The 19,084-nt window shown below is 46.9% G+C and overlaps 1 protein-coding gene across 1 annotated transcript in view; it reads left to right on the top strand.

Moving 5' to 3' along the window:
• The first annotated feature begins 10,671 nt into the window (after positions 1–10,671).
• Positions 10,672–19,084, top strand: part of RHBG (Rh family B glycoprotein) — a 297,643-nt gene continuing 289,230 nt past the window's right edge. Inside the window, exon 1 of the mRNA XM_069607158.1 lies at positions 10,672–11,000. Coding sequence (XP_069463259.1) covers positions 10,811–11,000 — 190 coding nt within the window. The 5' untranslated portion in view covers positions 10,672–10,810. The remainder of the gene's footprint in view (positions 11,001–19,084) is intronic.

Genomic DNA, 19,084 nt, shown 5'->3' with positions numbered 1-19,084 from the left:
AGTAGACTCTTCTATGCATGGTTAAAGGCATGATGGGTGCTGCTCTGGATGATTTTGGATGCTGACATTGTTGTTTCTTCCCCCACACCTTTGTACGGAAGGTGCTTTGGAAGCACACGTGATGTGTACTCAGAGTGTTGAACGGTAAATATGGAGTGTTATACTGAAATGATAGTGTTGAATGCAGACTTCTTGGCTGTGAATGGTGCATGTATGTGTGAATATTTCACAATCCTCAATGAGGGAGTGTGGGAAGAAGAACAGTGGAGAGGGGAGAAGGACTGCCCCTGCTTTACTGTACTGTGGGAAGCACACCTACCACAATGGAAGCACCAACAAAAAAAATGCTATTTTCAGAGCTGCCACAACTAACGAAATCCCCTACCCCAGTTGAAAGTTATTCCCCCACTCGCACACGTGCACAGCACGAAAAGTCAGCGGATATTGCGATAGTTGCAGGGTTGCATGTGTTATATACGCCCCTTTTGCAGATGAGGGCCATAGAAATGGGCATCTATAGGCTACGGGATTGGTCAATAAGGTTTCTGGATGTGGTGTGTACGCACATACAGTGGTACGCAGTGTATTGGTCGACAGAAATACAGAGGGTGTGGTTGTGACTGTGTGTTTCACGAGTCACAGCGTGCAGGTTTTAGGGGAGTTTGAAATGCATTGATTGAAAATGAATGGAAAACACTGTGCACTGGCTTCTCATTTTGGATTCTATCATGTGGATGTGTAGTGCTATGGAGTACCTACAATGAAGTGACTGATTTTTGTTTATCTGTGTGACACTCTGGTGACATGCGATCATGCCAACATTATTATTGTTCATTGTGGAGGGAAAATTGAACAGCATATTACACGAGTTTCAGTGACGTTTGTGATGAAGGAGGCACTTGCCCAAGTCCTGCGTCTGTTTCCGATCTCCTGCATAACTTTCTATCGCATTACGCAGACACCGATGTGGCTGCATTATTTTTCATTTGGTCCGCAAATGGAGAAAGCACGTTACATTGTGAAGAAGTCTGTTTGTGCCTTTCTACAACATGTGCCAATGGCGTACTTCACAAATGGGAATATGACATTTCACAGCACGATAAGTTTTCTCCACCAATAACGTTCATTTTACTATTCCTGCCATCCCGATTTCTACACGCCCCATCCAAATTGCCTTGCTGCCCTTGTTGAAAGTAGTGGAAGAATTTTTGTAGTAAGTGTTGTGCACTTAAACTCTTCAACATGTAATGAAACCTCTTTCTACAGCGAACCCCTTTCCACCTGATTCCACTACGGTGTTTTGCAGAGTGGCACACCTCCCTTGATTTTGCACACATTGTGTGGAGCGTATACGGTGCGCCCCGCCCTGCATCCGTACATTGGCAATCCCATGGCTCGTCTCTAAAAGGAGCTTTCTTTATTTCCCTTTTTTCCTTTCCCAGTTAATTTCTATTTATTTTGGTCTTCTAACACATGCCACAGAAGGAACGGCAGGCAAGGCCCGGTACGCAAGGGGCAGCACCTGCATGGATACCATAGGGGACTTGCTGAGAGATGGAAATATTGGGTGGCCCTCAACTATAGAGGCCCAGTCATTAACATGCTCCCGAACGGACCCTTCCCATGCACTTCCAAGTACCTTCCCTCTGTAGAGTAGTGCGTTGCAGTACATGCCCAATACAATGCCCTTTGCCGGGTAAGGGTCTGTAAACGGCATATGGTCTGCAAGGATGTTTTAGAGCTCCACTGCCCTACAGAAGTGCACCTGTTGTTGGCTGCAGTAGATATGGAAAATGCAGTACATGAAATTACCCTACTGCATTGTTGGAAGGGCCGTAGACTGCTCATTGGTCCCTTGTGTTTCCATTTCAGTTGTCGTCACATGGAGTACAAACAAATCATGCTACGCCATTAGCCGTAGGAGTAGTATTCACGGAGATGCATACATTCTGGAATACAAGAATGTTTACAACAATGAGAAACACAGCTTCAATATGTGGAGCAGGAAGATAATTATTCAGCGCAACCCATGCAGTTACATGACTTTTCTAACCCCCACTGACATTGTTTGCACCCTGAACATTCTGCTGTTTGCTTACTTGCCTTTACATGCATTAGTATGTGCGTGACCAAGCCACACCAGCTGTGCCATTTTGCAGACTCACTACAAATTGTCACACCTGCAGTTACATGTTTTCTTCAACTGTACAACCCACCAGCGAACTCTTGACACTTTCCGTCACAGTGCTCAGTGCAGAGACGGTGTGTCTGTTTCACGGGTCATGGAAAGGCAAGCAGCTCATCAATCAAATTAATACAACATTTATCATGCCCACGTTACACTGGAGGTTGTTGTTCCTTGTTTACCAGTGGACCTCATACAGCCAGGCGTGCAGCAGCCATACATTGGTAGGTTTGCAGAGCCACCTACGCAATCGGCAGGAGTACTTGAAATGCGGTAGCCTACCGTATGAATCCGTAGGGCTGGTGCCAAGGGCAGTGTTACCAGCACACATAGGATGCCCTACGCATGGGTATAGCTGTACAACGGATACACATGCGCTCCGACAACTATTTAAACCACTAATGGAGTCCTACGGATACTTGCAGTGTGATTGCACATACGCCGCCCAGTTGCAGTCTCCTAGGAAACGTCCATATTGCTCACCTGTAGTCATCTTGGCCAGTACTGTGCAGCACATATTCACCATGCAATGTTAACTTAAAAAGTGAAACCACTCAAACACTCATCAACCCATACCATGTACATCTGTAATTGCTAAAATACACCAACACTATTAGGAAAAGTAAGGAGTAGTGCAAATGGATACATACACCAGAGATTTTGGCCTTTCCACAAGTTTATCATGAGGCCAGCCAAGGAATCAGTGACAAACCGTCGTTAACGGGATGTTAGGGTTCTGTTGCAGTACCAAACAGCTATCATCTTTACAGAAAACACTATGCTAAAGCAACGTTCCGGTTACAGTGCCCAACTAAAAAAACTATGAAATTCACTAACTAAAAAACATTGTCAAAGGGACATTATGGTTAAGTTGCACTACTACAAACCTTCCCACTTTACTGAAAAAACTATGCTAAAGGAAGGGTCTGGTTACAGTGGCCTACTAAAATGTCATCTATGACATTTTTGTTGTCATCTTTTATGTCATGGGTGTCTTAGCAGTGCACAGTGGTGGCGTGAGTTATGGTTGCTTAGCTTACCATAACTGGGGAATTTCTGGGGTTTTTCGGTTTTACTTGTATGCATAGTATAGATAGGTTGTTGTTAGTGCAAAGTAGCTGTAATGTTACTGTAACAAACGTTTTTGCACTGAAGTTGCTAGGTTGCTCTTAGGGCAACTGAAGCGTAATCTCCCTTCACCAATGTGTTTTCACTGAAGTTGATAGGTTTCTAGTAGGCCACTGTAACCACACCCTTTCTTTAGCATAGTTTTTTCAGTAAATATATATACATATATACATATTACAGGGCATTGGATAGAGGCCATGTAGTTATGGTTAAGTTGCTTAATCCGTAGGAAGAGCACTTTTTGGGCGGCTTATATCTTTGCTCCCCCTGGAGGAATCCTTGCCAAACTTTTCAAAAAAGGTATTTGGCTCTGTCTGAATTTGTTCGGGCAAATTTCATGAGGTTTCATCAAGGGGGGGTAAAATTGTAGGCGGGTCCCAAACTTTCTGTTTTTTTTATAGACGCAGTGGAAAAATACATTTGCTCACGTCTACTGCCCAAACTGCTGGACGGATTTTCACCAAGTTTGCAGCAGGACCGGCGGCTTGGTCCCGAAAGCAAGCTTTTGTTAATTTGGTGTATATCCGTCCAGTAGTTATCTTTAAAACAGGCCAAAAGTAGGTCTAAAAACATTTGTGATATCTGGGTTCTGTCCGTGGACTCACTTCCCTTTTTGCTCCGCGGACAGGCCCACGATTAGTCCAGGGGCCGACGCGATGTCACATGCGCCCGGTGATTGGATGGTGAAAAGGGTGAGGTGCTTCACATATTTTCCAAAGTGCCCCCTATGTTGTATCTGCAAACAACCGCAACTGACCGCGGACAGCGCAGTGGGGAAAAAGTGTGGAAAACACATTTTGGGTCATTTGGTTTTCGAAAGAGGGGCTGGGAATCGTGAGGGAGTGGAAAAAAGATGATATGGGGCTCTTTGTTTAGGTGTAAGAAGAGTGTACGGGTGGCGCAGCAGCCCGTGGACACCGAGTCTTGTGCAGGAAGCTTGAGAAACACATTTGGGGTTATTTGGTGACTGAAAGAGGGTTTGGGTGGACAGCTTGGGTTATTTGGTGACTGAAAGAGGGCTTGGGTGGACAGCTTGAGACACACATTTGGGGTTATTTTGTGGCTGCAAGAGGGCTTGGTCATGGTGGGGGAGTGGATTCTAGATGATATAGGGATATTTGCATTGGTGAAAAATTGGGTTATCGATCCATTTCGATGTCTGCAGATGTCATTTGAATTGGGATGTTCAGGGCAAGTTGTGGTGTGGTGGTTGTGGCCAGTGGCCAGATTCTTGGGTGCATGGACGTAGGCATACAATTGAAGTGCAAATAGTACTAATGATTGCTGTACCATTGGATGTACAGGTTGAGTTTGTTGTACATGGTAATGAAGGAGAAATCTTTGCTTCTTTTTCTGTGAAATAAAGCACAGTATAATATGTTAGGTAGGACAGTTTCCAATGTCTCATTGCATACAATCTCACCTATTCAGGTACTTTTTAGACCTGCATAATCAGTACATTCAAAGTACTATGCTTGAAACAACATTACTGTGTGTTCTGCTATGAGTAGTGAATAGAATGCAGGCGAAGCCGCCATTGCATAGAAACTGGACATTGGTATCATGAATTTAGTAAGCCAGAGCCCATGAAGCAAGAATGGAAAAATGTGTTGCAGCAAGAATAGTAGGCTTGTGGGGCTGGATGGTGTGGTTGTCTGACCTGAAGTAAAGACTGAAACAACCAAGGTCAGTCATCTATTCTGAAGAAGAACAAGTATGCAGAGGATGAACCTTCTCACTTTAAGGTGCTAGATAGAACACAAAGGATGCCAAACTTTAATTCATTTAGAGCATTTAAGAGCTGCAAAATGGACCAAATCGTGGTCTCCTGTCATGTGAGCCAAGGATGGAAATAGAGTTTGAATTTGAAGTTCCAGACACGATAGCGAGTGCCCGTAATCCCATACATTCTCAAACACAAGGATGTTCTGCAAGGCCATGTACAAAGACAATTTCATGGCAGAAGACATGGGTGATGAGAGATGCAGGGCTAATTGGGGGTGAGGTAGTTACACGCCCTATCTCCTTGCACCTGGGTCTGGGCTTGCATGCTGGTAACTGAACTGAATGTTCCAGATATGGCACAAGTGTGCCAACCAATTATATCAATCCATATAACGAAGGACGTCATAGTTTGAAGATCAACGAGAAACTGTGTATCTAATGTTTTCTGAAATTACATGTTTTTAGAGGTTGGCATAGTTGTCCATCTGATAACGGACAGCCAGTAACAATCTGAGCTCCTATAGAAATGTATATTTAGATGTCTCCCTTAACCAATCCTGCCCCTTGATAGGTTTTTTCATTATTGCCACGTAGTATTTCACTGTGACATATTTTTCATATAAAAACCATTTTTTGTGTATGGATCATTGAGAGACTGAGTGTGCTGTCCAGTCATTTGGTCGACAGACAAATGGTCGACAGACAAATGGTCGACGCAATTTGGTCGAAAGACAAACGGTCGAATTTTTTTTTTATTTATATATATATTTTTCAGGTTTTCGTTTAGGAAAAAAGGGTTTTTTAGCAAAAAAAGGGGGTTGAGGGGAAACCCTCCCCCCCAAAAAAAAGTTAAAATACTAAAAAAAATCGACCATTTGTCTTTCGACCAAATTGCCTCGACCAAATGACCTGTAACCACTGAGCGTACATCTGTTGATGTTTGTTGTGACCTCCCTGTTTTAGATAATTGTTAATAAAACAGTACTTTGCAATTTTCCTGAGTTGGTTCCATTATTTGGACTCCGAATTAATGTAGTGTGACCCCATCCATTACATATTCACGTTCCTAAAGGGCCATAAACTCATTATGACTGCAATTCCCCATATCACATTTGAATCAGAATTACATCAATAAGTGGACATGTTCAGTAGCTGTTTGGTAAGTGGACCATTACAGTGTGATGTTTCTTGAGAAAATTAATAGAATGTGGTTACACAATACAACTCTATAGCAAACTAATCCAATTAATTTTCATATTTTCACATTGCATTTCTTCAAGCTTTAATTAGTGGTCTGGCCACCAGGTTAATGTTCCTGCCATAAAGTCCATTGGCATTCTTGTAAGGGTAAAGATCAGCCCATAGTTCTGCTAATTTGAAAGAGCAGAGCAGATGTCCCACCACCATGCTCAGGGAAAATTCCCCCGGGAACAAGCCTGCAATCGGTAACTCTCAGCTGACCACCATTAGAATTTTAAAGTGTGCGTTTTTAAGAGGGCACCCATCCAGGCCTGGTTCTGTTGTTGATCTAGTCGCATTCGCATAGCAACCAACATACATTCCTTCTGCTATAGCCTCAAAAAGATTTAACTTTCAGATAGAGCCAAGCAGATCTGTGATGGGGGAAGATCCCTTGAGTGTTCTGAATCGAACCTTACAGTCATACATTTCAAGGCCCCATAAAGCATTTACATATTGCATCTATTTTTGATGTCAAGCATTTTATTTAAATTGATTGTCTCTCGCCATCACTGTTCAAGGCCCTTCTTAAAATATGTTCATTTTGTCAAGGGCACATTTTTCTCCATGTCTTTATTTCCCACTGTGAAATGCACATGATAGGCCCATTTCAATCTGTTTCTCTTGCTCGCAGTATTTTTTCCAATGGGGCAACTGAAAGTGAAATGCTGCTTTTTATTTTGCCATTCACAATGTGCATTTTCAATTCCTTTCTGCAGTCTGTATTTGTTTTTCACATACTCCCTTGTTTCACTTGCAGGAAGACACACACTCTGCATGCACTAGGGCCTAGGGCTGTACATTTGGAAGGATGGCTTTTCATTTTGCCAGTGTGCCTTTCCATGATAAAATTGTATTTTGCATTAGAGGCCTAACCTGGTCGTTCTGTTCATTTTCCTGGGGCTGTCATTAAACCCCACAACCTTCCTCTTTTCCTTACTCTCCAGAAGGCTCTCCTACTTCTCGAAACCTGCATCAGGTTACAGCAAGACTGCTGCTCTTAGTCTCGCTCACCAAGGCTGTGTGCCATTCTCCATCGTTTTCCAGCCCCTCACTTAACTTGGTTCCAACTCTTCTTCTCCTCCGCTACCACCACCAACACCAACACAGCAAGCCCTTGCTCACACAGACAGAAGATGCTAACACAGAGCTTAATGATAAATTAGGGGGAATTAACCTTTCCAATAGATTAGTCAAGCTGCATTTAAATGCGAAAGCAAAGGCCATGCTGCGTTCAGCAAGCTCTCATTCCAGGAGTTCCTTTTGTTTTCCAAAACTGTCAATAAATGCGTAAATAACAGAAATTGTTCCAAAAAAAATAAAAATGTAAATATTGCATTAGAGGCTAACACCCTCATTGTCACAGAGACAGTTATGAAGCATTTTACAACATTAAAAAGCTATAGGATAGCTTAGGGGCAACGTGTTTGTCTTGGAAGCAAGACGATGCAGAGCAACACAGCTTTGAATCCTGTTCCCGCACTTTAGAGACTGGTCTGTGGTATTAAGTGCGTTATAACGGATTACGAAGTAAAAGACTGCCGCAGGCACTCAGAAAAGAGAGCTATCTTAATACCATGCAGGATGTTGTGCCTGTCTTTGTTAGTACTCAAGCCTCCCTAATTTACAGAAAGCTCTAATGATGTGCTGTGCTATCATGCTACATGCACCCGAAGGGTTAGGAGTCAACAATGGCATTACTAAAAGTACAGCTTGCACCCTCTCGCAAAAGTGGCACCCTGTCTTATTAAATAATATGCTCTGACGTAGCCCTTAGCTATTAGTCCTGCAAGAGGCACCAACACCAGGTTGCGAGAGCAGAGTGAGCGAATGAAAGTGAGTCGAGGCAAAGGACAGTGGCCCTCATTACGACCCTGGCGGAAATCGTGGTGCAAAATGCACCATGGAGCACGGCGGAAAGCTGCCGATAGCGCCATGGGGGTTGGCGGATTTTCCGCCCCATTCCAACCTTGGCGGGGCGGTAAATCCCCATCCCCCATTTTACCCTTCCCCATTCCCATTTTTGCCCCATAGGGTATAATGGGAGTGGGGAAGGCGTTAATTACGCCACCGTAAAATACGGTGGCGTAATTAACAACAAGGTCCCGTAGCGCCATGGATTTCTCCGCCCGGAAAAACCAGGCGGAAAACGCTCCATGGCGCTACGGGAACTCGTAGTAGGGCGGACGGGTCCGCCGCGAATAACGCTGGCGTAAACCCACTCCGCCAGGGTCGTAATGAGGCCCAGTGTAAAGTTGGAGACCATGAAGGTGCTTGGAAGGAGGAAGCAGGCAATCTGTGCATCTACACTCTTTGTTGGTTTCTCAATGGAAAAGTCTGCCTCCGCATCCCTAGACTGGCAGCCACGGCACAGGGGATTGACAGTTACAGAGCACAGCGCGTTTGGCATGCCAGCATCAATAGACTTATCTGAAACTATTCCCTTTTTCCATCTGACTACTTGTTTGATACAGGACTGTCTCAGAACTCTCTAAACTGATAATGTGGGTATATTGGTAACATGTGAAAGCGTGACTTTATTATTTTAACAAATTACTGGCAAGGGCCATTTTTCTTGACCAGCTTTTTTCCCTTTCTGTGTTCTCTTTTCATGTAAATGGGGACTCCCATCCATGCAACCTTCCCCTTATCCCTGTCACTGGTTTAACCTTCTCCTCCCACTACCGCCATTTCTTTTCTTTTGTGTGTGGGTCATTTTGCTATTTTACTGATCTTTCCCTGACCCCATTATTTTACTGTAGGTGTCAAAGAGTGTGTCAATAAAACTGTCGTCAACTGTGGTTTGTCATTTTGTGTTAAAATTACCAACCACGTTGGAAAGGCAGCAAAATACCTGAATGGATAAATGCACCACCTGGACAGTTGTGCAACCAGCAGATCACAGGCCCAAAATATGGCAAGGTGGTTGTCCAAGTTCGATGTTGCCCACAGTTTGTACTGCAAAGGCAGAGTAAAGTGGCCAGTACCCTCCCTACAGTTGCTCAACAGGTTGTGTAAACATGTTTTACCTGGAGGCGTGGATCTGAAAGATAATGTGTATGTGTTCACAACTGGTTATAACAACTACACAACTGTGCTTCTTTAATAATAACTTCTTGAATGGAGCTGTTAATTGATGAAAAACCCATCTTCGAAGGTGTCTTCAGAAGCGTATACGTCCATCTAAGGCAGCACCTTCCAGAGGTGTTTGCAGCAGCAGCAACACAGAAAACCCAACACCCCATTCTAATTTGGTGAGCACTCGGCCTTAAAGACTGGAAGAGGGGTCATTATCGTGGGATAATGACCCACTACCAAGTTATAGAAGTGTCATTGGGCCTCATTAGGACCCAGGCGGATTTCGCGGTGCTAAATGCACCGCGAAGCATGGCGGAAAGCCGCCGATAGCGCCATGGGGGTTGGCGGATTTACCGCCCCATTCCGACCTTGGCGGGGCGGTAAATCCCCAATCCCCATTCTGCCCTTCCCCATTCCCATTTTTGCCCCATAGGGTATAATGGGAGTGGGGAAGGAGTTAATTACGCCACCGTAAAATACGGTGGCGTAATTAACAACGAGGTCCCGTAGCGCCATGGTTTTCTCCGCCTGGTAAAACCAGGCGGAAAAGGCCGCCATGGCGCTACGGGAACTCGTAGTATGGCGGAGAGGTACGCCATGCACTACGCTGGCGTAAAACCCTCTCCGCCAGGGTCCTAATGAGGCCCATTATCTCAAGCCGGAATCTTGTTACATACAGTTTTCAAGCAGGACAAAGAAAGACAGCAAAAAAGTGGAAACATGTTGCTGTTTATATAAAAATGACCAAAGGAAATATATTTTGCTCAACTATTTTAAACGTGAAAGAAAAATCTTAGTAGGAGCTATAATGTGATTGCTCATTTCATGCTACACAGTCAGAAAACACATTGAAAAATATGCTTGCATTTCTCCTTTTGTGAAGAAAAAAAAAAGATATAATATGCGTTGGAGAAAAACGTTCTCTCGCATGGCTGTGTTCAAAACAACCGGCGTCCTTTTTTCACCCTTGTTCCTTCCGGTGTGTCCCTCCCATGAGATATATTGCAATATGCGGACATGTCACAACAGCGTCGCGGACAAGCAGCCACGCTGGTCAGACAGCTTGGAGCGCTGACCGTGTCATGGAACGTGCGCTCTGGCCGTTGGAGCCGGCGACTAGCGGCGGTGGGCGCGCCTTCTGGCTGTTCAGCCTGCCCTGCCTGCACGCCGCGTGCCGCTGGCGGCCACAGGTGCGGCTTCAGCCAGGACCTTTGAAACTTCGCCTCCCCTCGTTGTGGGAGTGAACAGTCCCAGCTCGGGAACTGGTTCGGTGGAAGGGGCGGGAACCGCGTGCCCTGTGAGGGCAGAGCCCCTGCATGAAGAGGCGGCAGCCTGGGCGCAAGGCTCCAGTGTGGCCCAGCGCTGCTCGGGGGCTGTTGTCCAGGTTGCCTTGTGACAGGAGAGGCGAGCGCCCGTCCTTGACCCCTGCCTCCTCGCGCCTGTCATCGCCTCAAGATGACGGGGTACTCCACCAACATGCGGATCAAGCTGCCCGTGCTCTGCCTCGTCTTGGAGGGCATCACCATCATCCTCTTTGCAATTTTCGTCCGTTACGACCAAGACACCGACGCCTTGGAGTGGCACAAGCACATCAAAAACAAGAGTCTCTCCAACCTGGACAATGACTTCTACTACCGGTATCCTAGTGAGTAGCACCCGCTTGCTCGCCGCGTGCCCTGCGCTGCCTGTGGCCCCCTTGGCATGGCTAGTCAATCATTGGTGGGGGGTCAAGCGTCCAGCTGCGCTCGCTGCGCCGAGACTCTGCCAGGCGTGACTCAACTGCATGTTTAGTGGGACTAAGAGCAACGCTCAAGTAGTGGGGCAGATGTGCACTAATTGTCCCAGGAGTTCAAATCGTGTATTTCCCACTTGACCAGCGTCTTAGTTAAATACTGTGATAGTGCCACTTGTGCATTATCTGCCAAGATGCCAAAAGCCTAGCTGACCTCACCCGAATCAAGGAATATTTGCACTGCTGATACAAACCCTGATTCATGGACTGAGCAAAGTGTATTTTTGCTGTGCGAAGTGAGTGCAAAGTCATTTTGTACTGCAAAAATGACTTACAAAACGGATTTGCACTGTAAAAATACACTTTGCGTAGTGCAAAGTAAATTTTCAGCAGTGAAAAGTCACTTTGCACCGTGCAAAGAATTCCATGAATCAGGAAAGCCTGTATAATGTGCTACATAAAATAAGGGGCCTTTATATGTGTGCCGATGGCGTACCAACCATGGACGTGGTGCCGGCAGCTTGCCCACTACTTGCTTCCCATTGTAGGGAAGTGGGGCTGTTTGGTCTTTTGATGCCTCCGCAAGGGGCATTGCAAAGCTCATGCATCGCCAGCAGTGCCTCATCCTTAGTTGCAAAGCCCTCGTTTTGACACTGCCATTTACTTAGGCAATGGGCCTCATTACGACCCAGGCGGTAAGTTACCGCCTGGGTCGTACCTTTACCACCATGGCGTAAACTATGTTTACGCCATGGTGGTTGGCGGACTTACCGCCCCATTCCGAGGTGAGTGGGGCGGTAAGTCCCCATTAACCCATTTACCCTTCCCCATTCCCATTTTTGCCCCATAGGGCATAATGGGAGTGGGGAAGGCGTTAATTACGCCACCGTAAATTACGGTGGCGTAATTAACTCCATGGTCCCTTAGCGCCATGGATTTTAACACCTGCTAAAAGCAGGTGTTAAAACCTCCATGGCGCTAAGGGACCTCGGAATCAGGCGGTAAGGGTCGGCGCTGTTTACGCCGCCGTAAACCCCTTACCGCCTGGGTCCTAATGAGGCGCATTGCAAATAGGCAGATTGTTATTGGCTGTGGAAGACCGTAGAGAGTACAGGAGTGGTCCTTTTTATCTGACAAGTCACAGTTCAAGTTAAGTCTCAATATTTGGGCTTTAGGACTTCAAAGACCCCGAATTATTTTCTTAATCTATGACTGTTCCTCAAAAAACAGAATCTTCTTGGTTCATGATGTTCGTATTTTCTGATGGTACAAAACGTGTTCACTTTTTCGTGGAACTGCAAATGCTATCAATGCTATGTACCTTATTCTGCATAACAAGAAGTAGCCGTCTCGCATCAAACAATGACTACAAACAGGAGACTTTATTACGAAGGGTCATCAGTGCTCTACCTAAGCCTTGAACGTTGTATCACCCATAATACAATTTGCAGAAATCTCATCTTGCACCTGTCAGGTGCGGGGGTAGACTGGGAAGGATAAAAGAGGCTCTGGAAATATTTTCAAAGTGGCCCCATGTTACACATGTTCAGCAAGCCCAACCCCTTTCCCATGGGAACATTTGGAAATACCACACAAAAGAGGCGCAGGGTGCAGAAGCCTACCGGGAAATCTCCAGAGATCCCTATAGGCCAGTCCAGGCCTGGTCAGGTGTGCAATAATCGATCATGCCTCGCTTTTAGGAGGATATCATATTGCACTCTGGTATGGGTAGTTGTGCAGGAATAATGTGTAAAGGAAAGCAACATTACACGCCGTAAAATGACAAGCCTCACAGAAGATGATCGCGCCTTGAAGCACATGTATATGTGCGCGCTATACATAAAATATCAAATCAAATCATATGATAGAACGTTTTCAGCATATGCCAGGCCCTTGGCGATAACTGCACTGGGTCCTGAAGGCGCAGAGAGGATCCTGTTATTTGATATTTGCACCCGGGGTCTGCACCTGGGTTGGGGCACTCAGGCTGTCTGTGCTGTGGTGCCAGCTCCTGGGGGTTCACCTTGCGCTATTTTCTTTAATAAGAGACCCCCAAGGGGGCCCATGGTGCCCTTGGCACTATAGCAACTTCTCTCAGAGGGTGTGCTTTGTGACACTTGCGCCTCGCTGGACCATTGAATCATCTGCCCGTGCCCATGGGGGGGGGCGAGATGGATCCCGCTTTCTGAAATTCATACAAGGGTGTGCCCCCGGTGATATCTGCATTGCGGTGCCTGTTCCACGGGCGGGCATCTGTGGTGTTTGATATTGCGCAGATGCCTCTTCAAGGGCCCATTTTGATGCTCTCACAGTTGTTTGTGGCTGGAAGGGCTCCTATGTGATGACCCTGCAGTGAGATCCCAACTCTGGATTTTCTAACTTGGTCACATTCCAACTTTTGACCATATGCTGCTCACATCACCTAAGCCAATCACACCCAGCGCAATAAGAACATTAAGCTCTGACCAGCTTCTACAATCCTCACACTAAGGGCACACAGGTCTTCCCGCTGGAAAATGACCATTCAGTTTATAGCGATTTTGCGATCACCCAAAATGCCGCGAAAAAAGCACAAACACAGCCGTTCTGCAAAAACACCCTCAACAGTGGCCGTTTTGCAAAAACAACCTTTCTTTTGAAAAAAGACACAAGGAGTCTTGTTTTCAAAACATTTTTTGATGCAATTAATGGAATCACATCACCTGTGCTAAAGAAAAGTAGCCCAATCCACAAAATGCATCAAAATGGTTGGATTTTGTATGCAACCATTCAAATGACCTTTTTCACCTCTTTGCGCAAATCAGAGGGCGTTTCTGCGCATTTAAAAGCACATTCCGAATTACAAATGAAATGCACTGTGGAAGTTGTGATGGGAAATTGGTGAGTGAGAGGGATGTTGGTGATAGAGGTATGTGGGTGTTTGGGGGATAGCGGAAAACAGAAGGGGAATATTTCCACCATTATAACTTATAATGATGAATACAGTTGACAATATGAAATAGGCACGCACATTAACCAAAAAGGTTGTGCGAAACCAACACTTTTGTCAAGCCAGTGACATCTAGGACTCTTCCTATTAAATTGACAAAAAGGGTACAAATAATGACAACCTGGCTCTCTTGAAAGTGACGCACACTGCCTCTTTCCTGCAATGTGCCAATTTTACACCCTCTAATCCTTAAAAAATGTACTGCAAAAATGCTGAAATAAATACAAGTTTGTGCCGTAAAAGTTCTTTTTTTATGCCGCAAAATGTACATCTCATGCCACAATATCCTAGAGGGTCTGAGAAATACCTCAGCTGACCATGTCACCAAAGATAAACCTATACCTGCACACATGGACTACATACCTCTGATTCGCGTGAATCAACACTGCAAAAGAAGTATGCTGTATTTTCCCCTCTGTCCATGCTAATACACTCCAACCAGTTCTTCTTGCTGAACTGAGGGCACGTCGATTTTCCTTAGCAGTTAAGTGGTTAAGAAGGAACAGTGTGAAGGATGTAGTTTGTTAGGGAACGTAATCTGTTGCTTGTCCGCAGGGGCAGAATGAGCATTGATCAGTACCGGCATTCACTAGAGGTGTTGGTCCCATCGAAGGCACCAGGTCTGCTGTGGTGTTGGTTTAGGGCTGTGGTCAGAGCCCTCCCCCTTCTCTCTCAAGCCATGGCCAGGTTAAAAGAGACAAGGCCATTTAAAAGCTGAGATTAGCATAACTAAAGGGCTCGTGAGACTCTATGGAGCACCTTCTTCCTAAGGTCCTCTGGATAAGCACTCCTCCTCTGCATCTACATGAGGGAATGCAGAGCCCACAGCTCACTGCACTAGGTGCCTGCTGCCGAGATCCCTACTTACTCTGCAGAGAATGCCTGGTAGGGTTGCATGATGTTTTTTCTAGCAATGGGAGTAGAAGTCTTCTTATTTTTTGGCAATGCTTTTGTTCGCAGTGTGGCAGACTTACCCCACGGGGCTGCAGTCGCGTACTGCCCCGGCCGCTGGTGGCCTCCCAATCCGCCCCGCGTGTCTGTGTTATTATCTCTCGCAGGCTTTTCGAGTTTCCATACTCACATTCACTTCAGGCACTCGAGTGAGTTCATCGCACGGGGCAGGCACGCCTATATGTAGAGCCCCACAGTGCTTTGTGCAGTCTTCATGAATATGTTTGAATTCTAGCGGGACCCGCTCTGTTTTTGATTTTTTCACAATTCATAAAATGAGGAACATTTAGTTAAGCAATCACAACATGTAATTTGTACAATCCAGTGAAACTGTTGGCCCTCAATGGGATGCAAGGGCGTGCTGTTGCACCAGACAGCCTCGAGCTGCAGTGGTGTTGTTGGATTGGGAAGCAGAAGCCCATGAAGAGGACTGGTAGGCTTTCACTGTCTTTTTCGACCACTCCTTCTTGCCCTATAGTCCTTTCCCGCTCCTCCCGCCATGCCGGATACGTCCCTAATGTAAGAACATGATGCCATCATTGCAAAGGCCAACCATCCGACGGTTAGTCAAACTGTTGCCAAAGCAGATCACCTTTCTATGACCCACACAATTCAGCGAAATGAGACAGACAGTCTTTATTTAATAGGCTGCTTAGAAAGGTCACGGAGGGGCCAAATCGAGGAGCTGGGGCTAGGATGAGGGCGTGCGAGTAATCATTACTTTATGTGTGGGCGACCTGGGCGGTCAACCAGGGTGCCAAATTAATATAAAGTATGTAGGACGCCATAGCCTCTGCCACGCCAGCATGGAGGGAAAGCTCCATAGTGAGGGCGCGGCAGGGGGCGCGGCACGCCATGTAAAGGAAAAGGCTCGGCGGTGCTGGATGGCAGTGTCACCCAACTTAAGTGAAACACTCCTACCGATGGGAGGAGCTTTTCACTTAAGTTGGGCGGCGCTGCCAACCTACAGGGCAGAGCAGCTTTTCAAAAGATGCCGTTTCCACGCCTGCTAGGGTGAGTCTTGCAGGGGCTCCCCCAAGCTAGTGTGTCAAAGCAACTAGCTCTCATGCTGGGTTCAGCACCAGATTGTGGCACTTTTCATTTGAATAAGGCCCAGAGCTACCCCAGCACGGGGTAGCCTCTGATAGGCAACCCATACTGGTGTGGCAGCAAGCTCTCCTCTGCAACACGCAATCGGGGCCCTTTTCATTAGAATGGGGCGCCGCTGCTACACCAGCATGGGATAGCCTTTGCAAGGCTTCTCTGAGCTGGTGTGCAGCGACGCTCTGTTTAAATGAAAAGCTCTCCACTCCAAGACGCGATCGGGACACTTTTCATTAGAATGGGGTGCCGCTGCTACACTAGCATGGGGTAGCCTCTGATAGGCATCCTCCGTGCTGGTGTGGCAGCAACGCTCTATTTAAATGAAAAGCTCTCCTCTCCAACACGCGATCGGGGCACTTTTTGGCTTACTGCACAAAAACCCAGACTCATTTAAAAGTGGAAAAGGTCGCTTTAATGTGACAGGCCAAAGCTTACAATTAAACGCTTACCTGGCTCAATGGCCTTACAGACTAACGAAATATTTAAACAACCAATTAACTAATTACACATTTTCATTTCCCCCAACAATTAAATAATTAAATAAAGCCATTTCCTCCCTAACTGTCCCTTGGACCCTACCATCTCCTTACCCCTTTTCCAGGCGTCCCGCTTTCTCCCTGGGGCCATGCCCCTCCAGGCTCAATACCTGTTCCCCCAGGGTGGCCCACTTGTGCAAACAGCACCACCCCATCCTTTCCCGTGCCATTCCCCCATTGTGCTTCCCTCCCCCCACATCAAAAGGAGCCATGCCCCCGGCACCAGAAAAACCCTCCCCCGAGGTGTTCTTTCTGCCCCACCCCCCCCACAACTATACTTTATTTCCAACTCTTTAACCAGTCTCCTAGCCAAGAGCCCAGATCCGCCAAATAGTGGTTGTTCCCATAAATCGACAAGTGTACACCATCCTCCCTAAAGATCATAAAGCCCTCATACACTATTTCCTTATGTTCCATCACCTGCACCGCCACCGAGGCACAAAACTTCACCATTTCTCTGTTGATCCCCTTTCTAGCCCGTTCTATCGCTCCCTCGCTCCTTGCCCCCCTCCACACTCTGCGTGGCAACAACTTAGTCCATAACACCTCTGCCTGGGGCCACATCTCCCACACCCATACTAAATCCCTTTTCATTTTCCTCAGCAGTGCCACCCCCGTATCCCTTACCAGATCATTCTCCCCAGCGTGAATAATCAACACCTCCGGCGCCCCATAGCGTTCCCGCAACCCCGCCAACATAGGCAGCAACTGGTCCCAGCGCAGGCCCCCTAATCCATGCCATCTTACCACCACATCCTTGTAGCTACACCCCAGTTTCCTGCCCATAACCCTTTTCTCCGCTTCTTTCCCAGCCCATTTAACAATTGAATGGCCGACAATCCACACTTGCGCCAACTCCCCCTCCTTTCGCACAGCATCTGAAAAAGAAATTACAAAATTACCACCACAATACAACCACCCCCACGCCGTTGTCCGCCCGATTCTGCCACCTTCCTTCAAAATTCCCCTTTATGAAAATCCCTGACATACCCCTTGTATCTCCCAGACCTCCAACGCCCCAAACTTTTCACCTTATCCGCCTAAAAACCCAACCTGTTACCCTGCGATGCTGCACCCATCCTGAATGAATGTGTACCGAAATCCTCCACCTTTTCTCCAACCACTAGCAGAGCCTTCCGCAATACCCCCAAAACTTGTGCCGCTGAAACCGGCGACCCATCCTCATGCTTAAACACCAAGCCTGTCTTCCCTCCACACCGCTCCTTCCACAACCTGCCTGCCTGCACCGGGCATAAATCCTTGCTCCCCTGCCCCAACAAAACCCAGGAACCCTTCCCCCTCTGGTCCGTTTTAGACTTGTTAATCTTGATGTCCAAACCCCTTTCTGTGATTTGCACATCCTCCCACTGCAATCCCCCAGACCCTCCTTTTCCCCCCACCAACTCCGAAACCCGAAAAGCCCCAAAAAATAACCATGTAAAACAGGTCGCAAAAAGCTCTCCTTCCCATATTGACCAGCAAACTCCCCCTACTGCCTTAACCAACCTCTGCAGCAATTCAGCCGATATCGGCCTCCTCCTGTCCTTGTCCCTCTTGCTTTCCCTTGCCCATCCTTCTAACATCCTACTCGCCATTTCCCCCCCACTCGGCTGGAAACCCCAAAACCATTTCCTGTAGAAAGCAATTCCAGCTAACTTTCCTGCTATAGTTGCTCTCGACCAGCCCCTGTCCATGCACCTCAGGAGGAAGTTCATGACATCATACCTCCTCCTCTCTTCCGCATCCCATCTACCCTTCCAACTACGCGCTCCACCCCGATAAAATCCTCCCAGGCCCTCCTGTATGACTCCTTAGACCCCCAGACAATGAACCCTCCACCAAAACCAGCGCTCTCATCTTCCTATCCTCCACAGCTCCTCCGGAATCTGCCGCCCCTCTTGATCCGCATCTGGAGCCAATCCACGGAATCTCTGCCACTGAAAACGAGATAATGCATCAGCGATGCCATTATCCTTCCCTGGCACATGTGTTGCCTTAAACACCACATTCAATTCCATGCAGCGCAGCACGAACTCTCTCATGAGTCTTGCCACCCTCTGGTCCCTTGCTGACTGCCTGTTTACCACATGGACCACTCCTTCATTGTCCACATTGAAATTCACTTTCCTATCCCGCAAATCCTTCCCCCACAACTCCAAAGCCACCAGTAATGGGAAAAATTCAAGGAATGCTATACTCCTTCCCTCCTTCAACCACAGATCCGGCCATTTCTCCGCACACCATTTTCCCCCCCAAAATACTCCGAAACCTCCTGCTCCTGCTGCGTCCGAGAATATCTGTACTTCCCATGTCTCCCTGCAACCACATTGACACCCCATTAAACTTCTCCAAAAAACGCAGCCATATTCTACAGTCCTCCCTCACTGACCCCGATACTCTTATCCGGTGATGTGGGC

Source organism: Ambystoma mexicanum, chromosome 1p, assembly GCF_040938575.1.
Source record: "Ambystoma mexicanum isolate Mex_15411 chromosome 1p, UKY_AmexF1_1, whole genome shotgun sequence".
In the NCBI taxonomy this organism is placed as follows: Eukaryota; Metazoa; Chordata; class Amphibia; order Caudata; family Ambystomatidae; genus Ambystoma; species Ambystoma mexicanum.
The sequence above is the reverse complement of the archived record's forward strand: the minus strand, read 5'-3'. Positions and strand labels throughout refer to the sequence as shown.